Here is a 20,523-nt window from a genome sequence, read left to right as displayed (position 1 = left end):
AAGATGGAAAAACTCCACATAATAACTATGAGTGCATGAAAGGCTTTAAAACATAGCTGGTTACACAGACAAGTTCTTGCCTGGTTCAAATTTGAAATGAGCACAGGGTTGTTTTCCCGAAAGAATTTTGACTAATCCCGCCCGATCCTGCAGTCATTATTTCTGTTTGTACCCGACTGCAATATTTTCTAATGAAACTAGTTGGTTCTATTTTCGAGAATCCTTACAAATAGTGATTCAAACCACGACAACTCTGACCGGAATAATCATTTATCATAGTCCCATGTTGATCACTAAGGCCTGCGAGGTTCATATCTGACCCTCTGCACATGTGACTAGTTATAACAATTATTTTATTTTATTTTATTAGCATTATTTTCATCACATTGGCCAGAATCAGGCGCAAACAACGAATGCATTAATAACTTCTTATACACTACAGTATATGGCCAGATTACTGACACTAGACTTTGGAGTGTGGCTGTGGGGATCTACTTATTCATCTACAAGAGCACTGGTGTTGGGCCTCGACAAATTAAGGCCTGTGTTGCAGTTTATCCTTAGGATGCTTAGTGAGCCTCAATATACGCTCAAGCTCTTCTACTCAAGCCCAAGCTATGACTTTATGTACCGCATTTAGGGCACATAGTCATGCTATAATATGTTTGGACCTCTAAGATTCAGTAAAGTGGAACTTACAACATGTAATAGTGGATACAGCATCTAATAGCATCTAGTACAATTATGTTCAGTCTTTCTGATCTCCTGAATCAGTACCACTAACCTGAGCACTTTATTTAAATGTAGCAGGTCTACTGTATTCCTCATTATCAGTCACAGTTCAACTGGTGGAAGATGTTATTCTTACCCTGACTCTAAACTCTGGAAAAGCATTGAGAGAGAGAGAGAGAGAGAGAGAGAGAGAGAGAGAGAGAGAGAGAGAGAGAGAGACAGATTGGATATGCTAGCAAATTAGAAGCATACTATTTACCCTGTTCTATTATTAGCCGTAGTAAAAAAAAAAAAGTAAATAGACTTTTCAGGCTTTGTAGGAATTCTCACAGATTTGTGAGTGAATGTATACTGGAAGTTGAACATAATTTTTGCGATATGCTCTTAAGATTGAAAAACATTTCGAAGATTCTAAACCGGAAAATAAAACGCAACAAATGCTATAAATGACTTTCTCTGTTCTGCATTTGCTCTAATTAGTTCAGAAGCAGAGATTTTTCTCTATCCTCTTACAAAGTGATGCATCTTTTCCCCGCTGTTTCCATGACACCGAATGGTTATATTCACCTGTATGAAGCCCTCCGTGTCAGACAAAGACAGAGTGGAATGCAAAACAATCTGTGTCCACTAAAACAAAGTTCACCCTCTTCTAGAACTAAGTAAAACTGCAGCTTAGAACAGAATTTTATCTTTGACCTTTAAGGCTACTCCTTTATTCCGGCTGATTTCATTGTTAATTTGTTAAAATATTTCAATTGAAATATTGCACTCTAATTGTCCTGCTGTGACTTTCAATTAATTGAGGAATAATTAGGTGGTTGATGATAGGCACATTAAGGTGTAAGTGATGCAGTGCTTTTCAAGATCACAGTGGCACGCAAAAGGCGTCTATATATATATATATATATATATATATATATATATATATATATATATATATATATATATATATATATATATATATATATATGTATGTATATGGTAAGCTGTGTCATAAGTAGGGCGGAGGTGGGAAAGGGTCTTTTAACTAAACAAAATTGTTTAAAAGTTTAGATGTTAGATCAAAACCACCTGCAAGATGCAATCAGTTAGAGGTTAGCGATTAAACCAAACAAAACACATCCTGAGAATTGCCCTATTTTTTGCTGAGGATTATCCTACACAGCTAATGATTGTGGTTTCGGTGAGCAAGTGTCTGGCCAAAGAGACCAAAAGAGACCCAAAAGCAGAATTAAACTGGTTCACTGATACTGCTATGACTCACCAGGACGCACTAAGTGCACATTTTCATTCTCTTTCACGCACACACCCATTCACACACACGCACAAAGCACCATTTATCTACTGCAAGTCTTGGTTCATGCAGCTCAGTGATGTTTATAAGTGGAATTGAAAATGGAATCTAAACACTAAACTGTTTGAACCTGCACATTTTTTAACCTGCACAGAACTCTTGTTCAGCTTAAGGTGTCCAAAAATGTGAGCCTGATTTCTCCACTTCAGTCATTTTTAGAAGGTTTCGCACATGAAAGACTAAAAAATAAATGCCATGAATAAAATCCACAATTGTTTTTTAGGTTTTTTGCAGTTTGATGATGGTTTAAACCACAAAAGAGTTGAAATATTGATATATGTACATCTCACAAATAAAACAGCTCAGCCAGTATAGTAGTTAGCACAATAACTCTTAACAGAGTACATGACTCATTTATTAGCATTAAAAATAGGTTCCTCTACTGACTTGATGTCGAGAGCGGCTCTGGTCCAGTAGCTTCCTGGACTGTAGTTTCTGCTGCTGGAGCTGCTGGATAGTAAACTGGAGCTGATAGCTGCCTAATGTTGGTTGTAAAGTCGTTCCAGTAGCCAAATCATAGCCACTCTGGCACTTTCCATCAGATTCACCCTTACTGTGACTGTTGAAAGAGAGAAAAAAAAAAAAGAGTTTTGCTGTGACTTCAACCATAGCATGAAATGTGATAAAGAGTATAACCCAACGCTAGTCATATGTCTTCGCTAATGCTATCACTAGGTTCACACTATTGTATTAAAAATGTTACAGCATAAGCACTGAATATAATTAAATGTATCCAATAATGATTATAGCATGATTTATAAAAGCTTTAAAGCTATGCTTATAGTCTTGAGAAACAGACATAAGAAATATGTCTGTCTGATTTGTAAGTATCACTTGTGTCCTTTGAAAGAGGGGTCCCCACCCACCGGGATGCAGACCTGTACCAGGCAGCACAGAAAAACAAAAACAAAATTTCGTATTTAATTAACTTTCTTTTTATTTACTTTTGTAGTCTGCATAATGGTTTATTTTACAACCACTTACGCCAATTTGCTGCTTTCAGCTGCTTTTTTTTTTCCTGTTCACGAATAAATGAAGACCACAAGCTAGCTTAAGCAAAGATGCCTACAAACCAAACAATGCTGAAAAGTTTATTGAAAAAAGGGGGAAAGACCAAATAATGAGACAGCAAAAGAATCCAAGATTGTCAGCAAAAAGTTCAGTATTTCTTCCCAGTAACCGTACCAATATATATATATATATATATATATATATATATATATATATATATATATATATATATATATATACACATACATATACAGCCTGAATTTACCTTTAAAATTTTTAATTGGTTATTTAATTGTAATTCAATGGAACATTTATGCAAGAAACTAGTCAGTGTTTCTGTGGCAGAAAACTGTCATTTGATCAAATTTTAAATCAATAAATAAGCAAATTTAACACAGAACCACATGACGTTGGTAAAAAATAAATAAATAAATAAATAAATAAATAAATAAATACATCTTTCTGTTTTAATAAATCCAATAATACAGAAAAGTAAGTTACACATCGTCATTGTCAACGTACACGGTACACCTGCATCCTTGCTTAGCTCAGTCAGTGGCAGAGAAGCATGAGAATCTGTGGCAAGCAGCAGTCTCCCAGAATACACAGCCTCTCTGCTGCCCTGTACAGGACACGCCATATCCCATCAACATCACCGGCTGAGTGCCGCGCAAAGTAAACCTTTCAACGGCTTCATGCTTTTGTAAAGCGATTAGCTCGCGTTTGAGCCCAGCTTATAGGAGCCCTTTAAACTTTTCTTCTCATCTCTGCAACTGCAGAATGTCAGAGCAGAACCCTCTGATCGAGGTTAATGCAGCAGTGGTGAAAAAGGCAGCTTTTCAGACAGAATGTATTTAGGACTTTTTAAATAAATAAGCAAAGATAACTCAATGAATGGTCCATAAAATAAAAAATAACTACAACACAGTGCTGCTGAATTCTTAAATCTGATATGAATGTCTAAATGTTATCTTCAGCAGTAGTGCTGATTGCAAGATGTTCCAGTAACCCTACTGTTTCTAAGGAAACTTTATGGAGGGGCAAATGCAGGGTAGCATATACCCCAAAAAATAATACCGTATTTTTTGGACTATAAGCCGCTACCCCGCGGCTTAAACAACGAAGCGGCTTATTTGTGGATTTTTCCTGGGTTTTTCCTGGTTTCACAAACTTTAAGCCAAAAAACTGAACCCATAACATTAGACCAATGAAATTTCCAAACGGAAACAAAAAAACGCACCTCACCTGTGTTCTGAGCTGCACGGCATCGGGAGAAAAAAAGTTTTTTTTTTTTAAACGCACGACGATGCCAAAAGATAAACTCCCGGGAGAAATAGTTGTGAAAGGAAGGAGGAAGACAGTAAACAATGACTTTCTTGGTAGGCTACTGTTTAGATATAAGCCGTTGTAGCGCGTTGAGTCTGGGTAATGGGAGAGCTCGCTAACTCCAGTTGCAACAGAAATCATATAAGCACAGACAGGTTTCCAAAACTCGTGCTTTTTTTTTTTTCTTGGCAACAGCGTTATGGGTTAGTCAAAGAAATTTAGAAATGAGCATCAGAAAATAATAAAGACATATTCCTCGGTCTTGCACACATGCAGTAATAGCGGGAAAATGCAGCACCAGGCCATTCCCAAAATACCACTATGCTCCTAAAGGAAGCGCAACATATTTCACCCGTTACACCGTGTAACAGACACTGTCTTTCGTTAAAGCCTGTGTAAAGTTAATTAGTTTTAAAGTAGACACCTGCGGCTTATAGACAGGTGCGGCATATTTATGTTTAAAATACAAATCCTTGTCAAATTCAGTGGGTGCGGCATATATATATGGGTGCGCTTTATAGTCCGGAAATTACGGTAACTAAAAGACTGTATCAAACAGGCCAAGCTATAAATATTTCGTATAGACATAATGCATTTTAACACATTGTTGCATTGTTTAGTCTCTGCCTCGCACTTTAAAATGATTATTAATAACTTAAAAACATACACAACAATGCCAGTGGTATAAAAAACACTGTGGCTACTCACTCCGTGCCGAAAAAAAAAATTAGATTTAAGCATGCATTTAAAAAGGCTTAAGAATCCATAGCGCTAGCTTTAGCTGTGTAGCGGCTAACGCTATAGTAAATTATGTAAAACGCTATAAAAAATCCTATCGAGGGAGTAAAAGAATGGTGGATGGAAGAAATAAAGACATTTATTAAAGTATCTTGAAATAAGTAGAACAGTTACAAAGATCATACTAGAAAATTGAATATTAAATAAAAGCACACACATACACACACATTTAATTAAATTTTTTTATTTTGTCATCAATTAACCCAGCCATTAGGGATGCACAAGCCAGTGCACTCTTAGTGCCGGTCCCAAGCCCGGGTAAATGGGGAGGGTTGCGTTAGGAAGGGCATCCAGCGTAAAACATGTGCCAAATCAAATATACGGATCACAGGTATCGTTAGCCGACAGGGTACCGGTGGAAATTGGGCTACTGTTGGCCGAAGGAGGAGAAGGAGAGGAGGAAGACGTCTACAGAGACGGCAGGAAAAGGAGCAGTGTAGGAGAGTGGAGGTTCGGGTTGGTAGTTTAAATGTTGGTACTATGTTGGGTAAAGGGAGAGAGATAGCTGATATGAGGGAGAGGAGAAAGGTAGATATGTTGTGTGTCCAGGAGACCAAGTGGAAAGGGAGTAAGGCCAGGAACATTGGAGTTGGATTCAAACTGTTCTATCATGGTGTGGATGGAAAGAGAAATGGTGTAGGGGTGATTCTGAGAGAAGAGTACAGTAAGAGTGTAGTGGAGGTGAAGAGAGTTTCTGATAGGGTGATGAACGTGAAGCTGGAAGTTGAAGGGATGTTGATAAATGTCATCAGTGCCTATGCTCCACAAGTTGGCTGTGAGATGGAGGAGAAGGAAAGATTCTGGAGTGAATTAGATGAAGTGGTAGATGGTGTACCTAGGAAAGAACAATTGGTGATTGGGGCAGACTTTAATGGGCATGTTGGTGAAGAGATCAGAGGTGATGAGGAGGTGATGGGTAGGTCTGGCCTTAAGGAGAGGAATGTGGAAGGGCAGATGGTGGTAGATTTTGCTAAAAGGATGGAAATGGCAGTGTTGAACACTTATTTTAAGAAGAAGGAGGATCATAGGGTGACGTATAAAAGTGAAGGAAGGTGCACACAGGTGGACTATGTTCTTTGCAGGAGATGCAACCTGAAATAGATTGGAGACTGTAAGGTGTTGGCAGGGGACAGTGTAGCTAGACAGCATCGGAGGGTGGTCTGTAGAATGGTTTTGGAGGCGAAGAAGAAGAGAAAGAGAGTGAGGACTGAAAGAAGAATAAGATGGTGGACACTGAAGGAGGAAGAGTATAGTGTGAGGTTCAGGGAAGAGGTCAGACAGGGGCTCAGTGGTGGTGAAGAGGTGTTGAGTGATTGGGAAACTACTGCAGGAGTGATGAGGGAGGCAGCTAGAAAAGTACTTGGTGTGACATCTGGAAATAGAAAGGAAGACAAGGAGACGTGGTGGTGGAATGAGGAAGTGCAGGAGAGCATAAGGAGAAAGAGGTTGGCAAAACAGAAGTGGGATAGACAGAGTGATGAGAAAAGTAGGCAGGAGTACAAGGAGATGTGGCAGCAGGTAAAGAGGGATGTGGCGAAAGCCAAGGAAAAGGCATATGAGGAGCTGTAGGAGAGGTTTGACACTAAGGAAGTAGAAAAGGATTTATACCGATATAAGAGCAATAAAGGATGGAGAAGGAAATGTGTTGACTAGTGAGGAGAGTGTGTTGAGAAGGTAGAGGGAAGTATTTTGAGCAGCTGATGAATGAGGAAAATCAGAGAGAGAGAGAAGGTTGGATGATGTGGAGTTGGTAAAGCAGGATGTAGATAGGATTAGTAAGGAGGAAGTGAGAACAGCGATTAAGAGGATGAAGAGTGGAAAGTCGGTTGGACCAGATGACATACCTGTAGAAGCATGGAGATGTTTAGGAGAGATGGCAGTGGAGTTTTTAACCAGATTGTTTAACAAGATTCTGGAAGGTGGGAGGATGCCTGAGGAATGGAGAAGGAGTGTGCTGGTACCAATCTTTAAGCATAAGGGAGATGTGCAGACCTGCAGTAACTACAGGAAAATTAAGTTGATCAGTCAAACCATGAAGTTATGGGAAAGAGTAGTGGAAGCCAGGCTGAGAGAAGAGGTGACCATCTGTGAGCAACAGTATGGTTTCATGCCGAGGAAGAGCACCACGGATGCCTTATTTGCTTTGAGGATGTTGATGGAGAAGTATAGAGAAGGACAGAAGGAATTGCATTGTGTGTTTGTGGATTTAGAGAAAGCGTACGACAGGGTGCCGAGAGAGGAGCTGTGGTACTGTATGAGGAAGTCAGGTGTGTCAGAGAAGTATGTGAGGGTGGTGCAGGACATGTATGAGCACAGTGTGACAGCAGTGAAGTGTGCAGTAGGAATGACAGACTGGTTCAGGGTGAGGGTTGGACTACATCAAGGATCAGCCCTGAGCCCTTTCCTGTTTGCAGTGGTGATGGACAGGTTGACAGACGAGGTCAGACAGGAGACTAACTGGACTATGATGTTTGCGGATGATATTGTGATTTGTGGTGAGAGTAGTGAGCAGGTTGAGAAGAGCCTGGAGAGGTGGAGATATGCACTGGAGAGAAGGGGAATGCAAGTCAGCAAGAGTAAGACAGAGTACATGTGTGTGAATGAGAGGGAGGGCAGTGGAGTGGTGCGGTTGCAGGAAAAAGAGGTGGAGAAGGTGGAGGAGTTCAGGTACCTGGGGTAAACAGTCCAAAGTAATGGAGAGTGTGTTAGAGAAGTAAAGAAAATAGTGCAGGTAGGGTGGAGTGGGTGGAGAAGAGTGACAGGAGTGATTTGTGATAGTAGGGTATCTGCAAGAATGAAAGGGAAACTTTATAAGACTGTGGTGAGACCTGCGATGTTGTATAGATTAGAGACAGTGGCATTGAGTAGAAGACTGGAGGTGGAGCTGGAGGTAGCAGAGCTGAAAATGTTAAGGTTTTCGTTGGGAGTGACGAGGATGGACAAGATTAGAAATGAGTTTATTAGAGGGACAGCGCATGTAGGATGTTTTGGTGACAAGGTGAGGGAGGCGAGATTGAGATGGTTTGGACATGTGCAGAGGAGGGATATGAATTATATTGCTAGAAGAATTCTGAGGATGGAGCCACCAGGTAGGAGGAAAAGAGGAAGGCCAAGGAGGAGGTTCATGGATGTGGTGAGGGAAGACATGCAGGTAGTTGGTGTGAAAGAGGCAGATGTAGAGGACAGGGTGGTATGGAGACGGATGATCCGCTGTGGAGACCCCTAATGGGAGCAGCCGAAAGAAGAAGAAGATTTTGTCATCAATTTCATTTGTGTCAATTTCACTGATTACTTAATTTAATCAATATTATAAAAAAGTGTATTGCATTCATTAGATTTTTATTTTTATTTTATGTTTATAATATATAATTTTATATATTATTTAACCAAGCGGCACATTTGAAAAAATTGTTTTACATATGTTAACTGTTGATGTTCACAAACGTTAATAATAAGAGTAATTTTTTTTCATTGTTTCCCCCTAACATACCGAAATTGAATCGAACCATGACTTAAAAACCGATGTACGTACCAAACCATACATTTTTGTGTACCGTTACACCAAGCCCCCCTCCCCCTTTTCTCTCTCTTTCTATTTATATATATATATATATATATATATATATATATATATATATATATATATATATATATATATATATATATATATATATATACACACACACACACACAGACACACACACATACAGACGCTCCCCACTTTACGAACATTCGCCGATACGAACATTTATACTCTATTCATACAAAAATTCAAAACGGAGAGAGCTGCCACTAGCTAGTCGTCGACCGTAATGAGTGTACATGATGCCCACTAGACAAGGGCAAATTAATTAAGTGCATTTTTTTATTATTATTATTCATTTTTATACTTTTTTTTTAATTTTACAGTATTTTTATTATTTTGATATGTTTTAGTATATTTTATTGTTTATTTGATAGTATTTATAGCTCCTACATTATAGGAGATATGCATGGTCAATAACAAACAAGTAACAACTTACGAACAAATTAATTCTACGAACAGTTGTAACATGTTCGTACATATATATATATATATATATATATATATATATTTATATATATATATATATATATATATATATATATATATATATATATATATATATATATATATATATAAAACTTGTGGTAAAAAAAAAAAAAACTTTTACATACACTTTTAGATACAGGAAGATACATAAATGTCTCATTTTCTGCAAGGAGACATTTATGTGAAAGGAGTCTCCAGTTTCAGAGCTTTGGAACAACTTTGGACAAAGAGTTTAAAGCATTCTAGTTTCCCTTCAGGAACTTGAGCTGCGTCAAAAATGCTTTGGAAACACTTCCCTGTTGTCCACGCTCTGAATTACGTGTATAATCAGTCCAATGGAAAGCACGGTGTTACTGGCAGGGTGACATCACGACCAGGAAACATGAAAGCACATGGAGTAAAACCAGCGTTAGCTTCTGTTGTTCAGGAAGCGCTCTGTGTTTGTTTGTCTGGAAAGGTAGGAAAGTTTTTTTTCTTTCAGGATAAAAGCGACCAAAAAGACGAAACACTGCTTTCGTCCCTGCGTTTCTTCTTGCCCACGCTATATCACTATAGACAGATGCTATACGATTCAGTTCGGGTCTCGCCCGCCCTGGGTTAACGGGTGTCCCCCACCCTGGTGGTTCCCAAACAGGCTCTGGTCATGAAACAGGAAGTAGACACTTTCTTAAGGAGGGTGGCTATTAGGGTGGCCCCTCAATCAGACGGAGAGTCCGGGTTCTACAGCGGGTGCTTCATAGTTCCCAAAAAAGAACGGTGGGTTGCGTCTGCTGAACCGCTCAAATTTTTGAGACTCAGGTTCAAAATGCTGACCTTGAAACAGGTTGTGTCCCAAATCAGGACCGAAGACTGGTTTGTGACCATAGATCTAAAGGATGCATACTTTCATGTATCCATCCTTCCAGCTCACAGGAAGTTCCTGAGGTTTGATTTTGGAGCCAAAGCTTACCGATTTCGGGTCCTCTGTTTAGTCTTGCCCTTTCAACCCGCACATTCAGAAAGTGTGTGGATGCAGCACTGGCCTCGCTGCAGTTCGGAGCCTCTGCATTCAAAATGATATCGATAATTGGTTAATATTGGCTCAATCAGAGCAACTGGCAGTCCGGCATCGAGATGTTATTCTTGCCCACATAAAGGAATTGGGGTTAAGGCAAAATGGAAACAAGAGTGTGCTTTCTCCGTCACAGAGAACCCCTTACTTAGGAGTAGTATGTGATTTGACCCTTATGCGGGCACATTTGTCCCCTGCTCGTGTCGAGTCCATCTTTGTGGCGGTCAAGAAAGTAAGGGAAGGTCAGTCACTTACTGTGAAGCAGTTTTAGAGACTGCTGGGTTTGATGGCAGCAGCGTTTAGTGTGGTTTCTCTTGGCCTCCTGCACACGAGACCCCTACAGTGGTGGCTCAAAACACGGGGGGATCGAGGTCACGCGGCGGGCCCTACGTGTCCTAGATGTGTGGAGTGATTCAAGCTCTGAGTCATTGCCTCCTAGACCCCAGAAGCCACCATTTGTTAGTCCGTAGGAAAAATACTTAAGTGGTTTCCTATATCAACCACCAGGTGGGTCTGCGGTCTCACCTTCTGTACAAGCTGGCACGTCAGATCCTCCTGTGGGCCCGAGGAAAGCTGCTCTCCTTGAAGCCAGAGCCTGTTTGTGACTCACGAGACATCGTACTGCCCCCTCTTGTTTTCACTAACACCCCCAGACCATATAAGGCTGGATGCATGGTACAGGTGTGGCCGTGGCGTACGCTTTACCACTGTTGCGCTGCTCCCGGGAGTTCTGGAGAAAGTCCGTCGGGACAGAGTCCGTCTCCTCCTGGTGGCCCCACGGTGGCCCAGCAGACCATGGTTTGCGGACCTGGTAGCCCTTCTCGAAATCCCTCCCTTGGAGATTCCTTTCAGGAGGGATCTTCTATCTCAGGTACAATAATACACCCCCTGCCAGAGCTTTGGAGGCTGTGGCCCCTAAGGGGGAGCAGCTCCTAGCCCAGTCCAGTAAAGGAATTCCTTCAAGGAAAGTTCACCAAAGGATTGGCTCCTTTCACCCTGAAGGGTAACAAGTCCACCATTGCAGCCTGTCATGCGGGGTAGTCGCTGGGCAAGAACACATTAGTGACAGGTTTTCTCTGCGCACCAGCCTCCAGTACGTCCTTAGGTGCCTGAATGAGCCTTTTACATGTAATTCAGAGCATGGACAAAATTTTTTTACTTTTACGTGTTTTTTTTGTTTGTTTGTTTGTTAGTTTTTTTCAGTGTCTGGTCTTATTTGTTTGGTAACACTATATTCTACCAGTCATATTTGTTTTTTCACCACAGAGATGCCGTTTTTATGCAAAAGTTATTCCGAAACATATACAAACAATACACCAACTGAAGTACTGTGACATAAACAAAAAAATAACCATCTTAATTGTAACACTATTGTTTGGTTGGAGCAAAAATGCTTTACAGCATGTTGTTCAGTGGACCTATATATTTCTAAATAAACTGGGATTTGCAGCAGTGGATGCGTTTGTGACTTATTATTACAATAATAATGTAAGTAGTGCATTTTTCATGCATGTTGTTTGTGTGTACTGCATACACAAATTTAGCAAATACATTCGTTATACGTTTTCAATTGAAAAACTGTGATCTAAAATTGCTCCTTGAGGCTTAGACTTTTAGAATGATTTTAGTTTATCATTTTTACTCTTGAAGGAGAGTTAACTATTAGATCGAAAATGGAAACACTAAACTGGCGAGAAAAGTGGGGGGGAAAAAGCAATGTTTTACTTGTTAATAAATATAAAATTAAACATTGTCAGATTGCTGTTGTATAGTAGGAATACATCACTGTGTGATATGATCAGCTTCAAAAAATAATAAATAAATAAATAAATAATAAAAAAATTTTTTTTTATAAAAAATGCTTCAGCAGATAGCAGTCCACATCACACCAACACAGTGGTCATTATTTCGCTATCGCACCACATCCTATCCTGTTTTACTCCTCACATAGTAAAGACAATGTTTAAAGTCTAACATGATTTATTTACTTGAACACACAAAAAGCTACATTTCAATTTAATTAATCCTGAATAGCCATGTGCACTGCGGGGAAAAAGCACTAAAATAAACAATTCTTTTCAACTTCAAAACAGATCTAAATACAATCACAGAACCAAGCAAATCCAAATTAACCAAACCACAAACAGCCTGCAGTCTGTGCTGCACCTACAGCTATAACTTACCTCTGACAGTGATTGTACAAATTATTCATATTCGGTGTTTACATGTAATAAGCAATGTTTGCTGACACCTACTGTGTGAGTCATGCTCACTGCAAGTATTTCTTCTCATGCACAACTCCAGGAGAAGGAATGCTTAGGGAAATGACATCACCCAGCATCATTCCACGGCTCTAGAGTAATACCTTAAAACACCAAGCTGGTCAATGTGGCTAACATCAGGACATGGAGTGTCAGGGTATTTCCATCAACTATTTATTTTCTTTTTCTCCCGCTTTCTCTGTCTCTCTTCCGCGCTCTTTTAGTTCGGCTTAGAAAAACATGGCCAACAGAAGGTCACGCGACATTGAACGTATTGTTAATAACTGCTAGCCAGAAGGAGAACCTCGCTGAGGGAATTCTGGCAGGTCAAAAGGTCAGAGTCAAGGTCAACACTGTGCAGCGTGGCAAGCAAAAGCAGTCTGAATAAGCACACTGATTTTGAGCGTCTCTTTCTTTAAATCTAGGGCTATATAAAGCTTTTTGTATGCTGAGCTGAGTGAGGTAGGGCAGCAGCTTCCAAGTGTGCAGCCTCTCAGATGTCTACATGGTCTTATTAGTATAATGCTCTTATCCCAAAGCAGAATTTCCCTCAGCATATCCTCAGAGGAAAGTTCTGTACAACTCTGCATATGGGTCTCATTAAGATGAATAGAAACATTTTTATTCAAAAGAAGTCAAGGTTTCATACTGACCTGATTAATTTATTTTTAATAGTTGGCCCACTTTGGCCCCTCATTACTTTGCTATGATTTCAGTGGCTCTGATGTGCGCCTGTAACCATATTAGTGTTCCCAAGATTTTAGGAAATACTGAATCTAGTTGTAGAAAAAAAGAAACAAAAGAGAGAGAGAGAGAGATAGAGAGCAAGAGAAAGAGAGGGAGTGGTGGACACCTGACCTTTCCAGTCACATGTGGTTCCTCCCCAATAATTACTTCCCCAAACAATTCTATACAATTATACATAATGTCTTTGGATATAGTAGTAATACATTTTCCCTTCATTTCCCTTCACAAATCTGTTCCAGCATGACAATGCTCCTGTGTACAAAGCACACCGATTTACATGGGCTGGACAGGAAGATCTTGAGTTGCCTGCTGTCGTGCTCTGACCTTAGCCCTATTAAACACTTTTGGGATGATTTGGAACAATAAAGGCACCCTTATCACCTATACATCAGTACCTGAATTTACACCCTTTTGGCTGAATCAGATTACAGGCTCTAATGAAAGGTCTTACCAGATGGGTGGAGGCTAATATGAGGTGTTATCCAAAAGTTTCGAGACTAGCTCTGTTTACAAGGAAGTACTTTATTTAACTACGTTTAAACACTATCACCTTCAAAATAGTCCCCTTGAGTAATAATACAGTGCTCCCAGTGTTCCCGCCACTTCTCAAATATGTCCTGGAAGTCGTCTCTTCGAAGCGTGTCAAACACCTTCTGCGATTCACGCTAGAACTCCGCAATGCTGTCAAAAGAGTGACCTTTTAGCTGGATCTTCATCTTCTATAAGAGTTGGGGGTGGGTGGATGTGAGATCGTGTGGACTGTTCTCCGACGATCCACATGCACACGTTGCTGAATGGTCTCAACATTGAAAGACGACGAGAGATCAGGAAGACCTTCAACAAGCTCAACCTCCCGACAGTCACGTTCTTAAGCGCTTTAAAAACGCGTGCCAGTCAAAACACCTCGAACGACTCGTTGCGGCATCACCGTATTTTAAACGTATGTCATGTCATATGTCTCTGTGGCAGATTTGCCTGGTTTCATTCAAATTTCATATTTGCTCTTTGTTCTAACTTGCTGTCCATGACAAAATCGCAGGCGTGGTAGCGTACGTGGTCAGAATAGCACCAGTAGTCTCAGAACTTTTTGATACCACCTTGCATAAGAGCAAATGGGCACTAAATGTGAAATGGGATGTTTAAAAAAAGTACATGAGAATCTTATAGTCAGGTATCCGCAAACTTTGTTCTGTCGGTACAGAGAATTTCAGCAAGGCTTTTAACCAATAAAAAATATTTACTCATACAGTAAAACAAGTAGCAGGAAGGATTTTCTTTTTTTAGTTGATGCTGACGCTTTTAAGCAAATACGTCAGAAACTATTAGAGTATCGCATTGCAAGATTGTTAGTCCAGGCCAAAACTTCTTCAATGTGAGATGTTATGAATAAACCCGTTAATTTAAAGTGAAAGAGCAGGAATCTGTTTAAACCTTTACTCTGTCAGTTGCGCATTCTTAAGAAGTAAATCAAATTTTTATTCAGTGTGTTTCTGATAAGAAGAGATTTCAGCACAGTAAAGGACACTATACAGGTCTGTTCAGAAATCATGGCACCAGTCATAACAACAAGCAAAACACAAGCGACACAAACATTATACAAAAAACAGCATTGTACTAAATGGTCAAAAAAACTAGTTGTCCTTTGGCTTTTATTTTTATTAGAACTAACTTTTAAAATAAAACTATCTTAAACTAATGCATGGGAAAATGTACTTTTCCTTAGCAGCATCTAAAAATGTAAAGCATGTAAACATTGTTCGCTTTCACCGACATGAGCAGCAGGATGTTTTACTTATTCCACTTTCAGCTAGGGGGCTTTTAGAGTCACGTAGCCCTCTACAGACCTAGATGTGTTTTTTAAATCCTGCATTCTCCAGTATCGAACATGAACTTATACAGGCATCACTAACTGATACTGAAACAAGTTGATGTTGATACAAATAGCATTTTAATATAATTAAATTGTAATGCAACATCCCGAACCACTACTACATGGTGCAGAGTTTAAAATGTATAATATGAAAGGCAATCTCCAATTATTAAATTGCTATTTTACTCAGTAAAATGCAGTCAGTGGTGCATTTTACAGTGAAATCCAAACAGCGTTATACTGTACACCAGACCTCAAACACTTCCAGCTAGTTTAGCAGTATGCTAGGGTTCTAACTCATAAAATACTATGCGTATGAAAAGTCTGATCATTTTTTTCAAAGCAGGAAGTGTGGATTAAAAAAGTTTAAATGTTTATCTCACCTCACATAATAAGTGGTGTCTAATGATGAATACCTAACTTTAATATCCGCTCTTTTACATGCGTTGTTCGAGGCTCAGACCTTAAATTATGAACCTTGTGTAGAATAAACTGATTTGCCATATTGCTCCATTCTTAAAAGGGTCACAAACACGTTATTGCCAAAAGTATGTGGACACCTGGTCATAAGTTTGGTATTGCATCCTTTTTGGGAAGATGGACGTTTGTGCTCATTCAGACACAGGGGGGGGATAGTTAAGTCAGGTACCGATGTAGGCGAGGAGGCCTGGGGCGCATTCAGCATTCCAATTCATTCCAAAGATGTTCAATATGGTTGAGGTCAGAACTCTATAGCAGGAGAACTTTCACTCCAAACCATGTAATGCATATCTTCATGAAGTTTGCTTTGTGCATAGTGGCATTGTCATGCTAGAACAGGTTTGGGTCTCCAAGTTCAATTGAAGGGAACATTTTAGGCTGCCGCATTCAAAGACACCATATACAATTGTGTGCCTTCAGCTTTGCCATAACCGTTTGGGAAAGAACTACATATGGCTGGGAGAGTCAGGTGTCCCAATACTTTTGTTCACATATTGTAGTTGATCTGACCTGCACAAGCCAGGCAATAAATATATACAAGAAATGAGCAGTTAAGATGCAATAACTCAATTAGCACTCAAAGAGAAAATTGTATGTCTAAAACAACCTGGATTGTAACTGGACCTGTGAGCACACAACTCTTAAATACGGCCATCTAACAACAAAGTGCTGAATGTAGGAAGCCCTTCCCGAGAGCGTCTCACAAAATACAGCACTCCACGCTTTACTGTTACGAGTTACTACAGTGAGCATGATGTGTTGTAATCAGATAAGGCAAAAGTCTAAGTTTTTAGTCATCAACAGGGAACTATACAGAAGGGAAAGCACCTGATATCCTCTGTAAAACAGCAGTGGATCAGTGATGCTTTGGGGCAGTTTTTTTGGCTGATGTTTCAGCATGCGGATGATTTTAATATTCTGAATGGGATGCCCAGAAATCCAAGTTAAGCATTTGAATATGGAGAACTGTCCTCATGTTTCGACATATTTCAATTTCGTTTGCTGACTTAAGTCACCAAAACTAAATATAAAGTCTTAGAGCCTTATTTTTTTCCTTGTGTAAAATAAAAAAAAAAAAAAAAAAAAAAAAAAAAAAAAAAAGAACTTATGTAGAACTGGAACATCAGCCAAGTTAGAAAAGAAAGTCAACATTATCGTCTAGGCTCCACTCTCTTCTAACTGTACTCCAAAAACTTAATATGCAATAATTATGACATTCCGTTAGAATCCGTAACCCTGCCTATTATTACTGTTCACAAGCGGTACCCAATAACTTACTGGAAATGAATCTCGATAGAAGCCAAGAGCAGAGGCAGTGTGATGACCAATCCAAGCAGCTAAAATTACCAAACTATTTCAAAGACTTAACAACATTATCGTTTAAAATGGCTGACATACACCACTGGTTCAATCTAATATCACAGAGTTCGGTAACCAGTCCCATATTCTGGTGATTACTTCACTTAGTTGTCAATTGATCTCACAAAATACAAGATGGAACATTAAACCAAGCCAACGGCTGACTTATTTTTTTAAGACTCAATAGGAGACAATATTGAGCTCCAGCAGTGTGTTCAGGGTTACAGGTACAAATAAATATGAAATTTTGGAATACCTTTGTATAGGTACAACAACAGGCTCTGCGAAAGGGGAGTAAGATTATTAATAACAGTGGGAATATGGTTTGGAATTGCTGACACAGCATACCTGGCAACCCCTGGCGAGAGCAACTTCAAAGGCCCCTTACTCTTTGAACGGCATCGTGCCTCACCCCCTTGGCTTAAAGAGTCAGTATGCCTAACGGCTTCAGCATGTTTGGCACAGACCACTGGTCCCAAAATGCTGGACATGGAAGGAAGGCTCAGGAAATCAAACATTAAAAACGGAATTAAAGTCAACATAATCAGGCATTCATATCGTAATACATCGAAAAAAAAAATTGTGCTTTTGAATTTTTTTCTGCATTTGCAGACCTCATCCAAGGTGAGGAGTGGCAACAGCTTGGTTTGGTTTAATTTTGCTCGGTTTGGTGCACAGCAGACAGCAGCCAGTGGAAAGTTCCAGGCAGATGCTGTTCTAAAGAAATGCCACATTTTGACCAGAAATGAACCTTCAAACACAAACAAAAACCTGCTGCCAAGACTTTAAAGGGAAGAAGAGGTCAAGGAAACGACTGCATTCTGCAATCACTGGGGACAGAACGATTAATTATGATGCTAATCTCAACAGTATCAACGACTCCGGGAGAGTCGGCATGGTGCTTAGTGAATACACTCAGCGCGAGTGGAGTAAAAAAGGTGCTTTGGATTAAACAGTAATGAGATAAGCAGAAACAGAATATGCCATCAAGGCATTTAACCTTATAAGTTGTGAAAGCCTGTTTTGGATATCTACGCAAGCATGCTGTGAGAAGATTATAAATTCACTACGTCTTTTACTTTCTTTTGTGGAAATAAAAACATTTTTAAAAAAGGAAAAAAAGCCAGACATTCCAAGAATTCCTTGACAGTTCCATACTTAAGGAAAGGGTTGGACTACAAAAACAGACACAGAGAGATGGGGGCCAAAGTGTCTGAGACATTGTCACCAACCCTTCACTATAAAACAGAGGAAACCACATAAGCTTAACCCTTCCTTTTATTACATGGCACAGTGGGAAGCACTGCATGAACACGTCAAGTGACGCTACTAGATTTCCCGAGTGTGTTACTGCATGCACACAGTCGATGTGTCTATTGTGTTTTAGTCTTTGCTGTTGTGCAAGTTCCAGTACAATTTCTTAGAATTCATGCACATCTTTTACTTCTATGTGAACGTAGGTTGTTAACGTCCTGGCTAATAAAGACAAACACCCTGATGCGAATAGTATTTCCCTTTCTTTAACAGATTATTTATTTTCTCGTTTTGAAGGCGTAGTACCTGCTGAGCAGCCTCACCACTTAAATGACCTCTTTTCCATCAAAAATTAGACTCCCAGCTCTCCTTAAAGATTCTTCCGAGACCATTAAACTGGCCTTTAAGTTTTACTGCCTGTGACCGATTTAGCCAACACAAACTAAGCACCTATAAAATTGTCCAGAAATGAAGCGGAGAAAGCTTACTTGAATTCTAATTTGTCTCGTCAATAAAGCACTTTTAGTTTGTCTTTCTGTAACATGCACTGCATCAAGGCAATAATTAAACAGGTAGTGCGATTAGAATTAGAGCTCTTTCTCACTTTCAATCTCAACTGCCCTGCAATGAATAAACCACCTTCTACAGCGAATTCTCTGGCAAAACACTGAAAACATTTTCCCCATCACATAAACGATGTGATTGTCATTGCATTATGAAAAAGAACCATATACAGTATATGAATTCTACATGTTGTTCTATTAATTTGGGGGATAAAGAAATACATGATGCAACCGGGAAACAAATTTCACTCCAATTCCAACATTTGCTATGGCAACTAGAACTAATTCGAAACACTTACCCTTTGTTACCTTCCAGACACATTAGTGCCTAAAATGGGTGTATTTGTAATAGTCAAAATACATAAATGTACTATAATGGCACCAAAAACGACATTGGCTTAACGCTACATTACAGCGCTTTTATCGCAAACCTGTAAAAGTTGTGTGAAATAACTTTTGACAACCTAAATGGTCAGGCAGGCAGGCAAAGGTTTAAATATGGCCCCCTCCTCATCCACACACACACACACACACACACACACACACACACACACACACACACACACACACACACACACATACCCATACCCAGGTGCACACATAAATGTGTACTAACCTCACAACACCAGAGAGGTTCATTCCAGAGTCTTGAGATGTCGCTGTTTTGGGCCGAGGACCTGATGTGACGTTCTGCACCCCTCTGCTGAAAACTCCTTTAGTTAGGTTCAGGTTCGTCAACTATGCACAAAAAAACCCCATAAAAACAAGTAAAATAAGCAATAATTAAATTGTATATTCCATTTTGCAACTGATATTTGTATAGTCACTGTCAAAAGCAGTGATCATTCTCATAGCTTGTTTTTCCATGTTATTTAAGATAATTACTTTATTGGTTGAAAGAATGGGAGAAAATAAATATCTGTTCTTATTATCGGCACACAAATACAACAATAATGTCAAACTAACACCACTTTCTAAGCTTAGAAATTAGAGGTTATCCAGGAGCCATTAACAGACTTAAAAAAAAAAAAAGCAATTACACAGACAGCTAGTCTTTAAGAGCAGGATGTAGTTACACACTTCTCTTGTTTTTTCCCACTCTAATCATAAACACATACTGTAAACAAACCCCAGGGTCATCAAAAGCACTGGACCAAGACATGGGAAAAGGATGTAATATAGGCAGGAGTGATTAGGCAGCCAGATGGATTAAATGCGCAAATAAAAAGCTTCCAGCATTAAAATGCTGAATTCTGAGATTTTGAAAATACGGCTTTATACGTCTTCTGTTCATCCTGCTCCTGTGGAATTGACAAAGCTGTTTATTTTCCCAGAGTTTAAGGCTGGGTTTCTAGACAGGTGGACAGCTTAGCAGTTTGTCTGGTTATCATACCAGAGAAAGGGGAAATGTCAGGCATTCTTTGGCGACAGGTGTTTAAGTTAATGCAAGATCTGACAGAGTACAGCCAGGCCTTTGGAGCCTCCATGGGTTTCGGGGAAAGAGTTTCATATTGAATGCTACAAATACTGTATTAGCTTAAAATCTGCCATCCTTTTGTCAATACATGTCACAATTGATGACAAAACACGTGTATGACATGCAAATGTCATACTCTGTGTATATTCAGTCATACCAATTATACAA

General features: G+C 39.5%; 1 protein-coding gene across 2 annotated transcripts in view; it reads right to left on the bottom strand.

Moving 5' to 3' along the window:
- ttll5 (tubulin tyrosine ligase-like family, member 5) overlaps positions 1-20,523 on the bottom strand; it is a 79,903-nt gene that overhangs the window by 14,339 nt on the left and 45,041 nt on the right. The window contains exons 29-30 of one of the 2 annotated variants that reach the window (XM_083543906.1): positions 19,495-19,616; positions 2,474-2,648 (exon numbers count right to left, since the gene is read on the bottom strand). In XM_083543906.1, the coding sequence (XP_083400032.1) occupies positions 2,474-2,648; positions 19,495-19,616 (297 nt within the window). The remainder of the gene's footprint in view (positions 1-2,473; positions 2,649-19,494; positions 19,617-20,523) is intronic. The other variant, XM_083543907.1, reaches the window with a different exon arrangement.

The sequence above is a fragment of the Silurus aristotelis genome, assembly GCF_946808225.1.
Source record: "Silurus aristotelis genome assembly, chromosome: 6".
In the NCBI taxonomy this organism is placed as follows: Eukaryota; Metazoa; Chordata; class Actinopteri; order Siluriformes; family Siluridae; genus Silurus; species Silurus aristotelis.
This window is presented reverse-complemented; position numbering and strand designations above follow the sequence as displayed.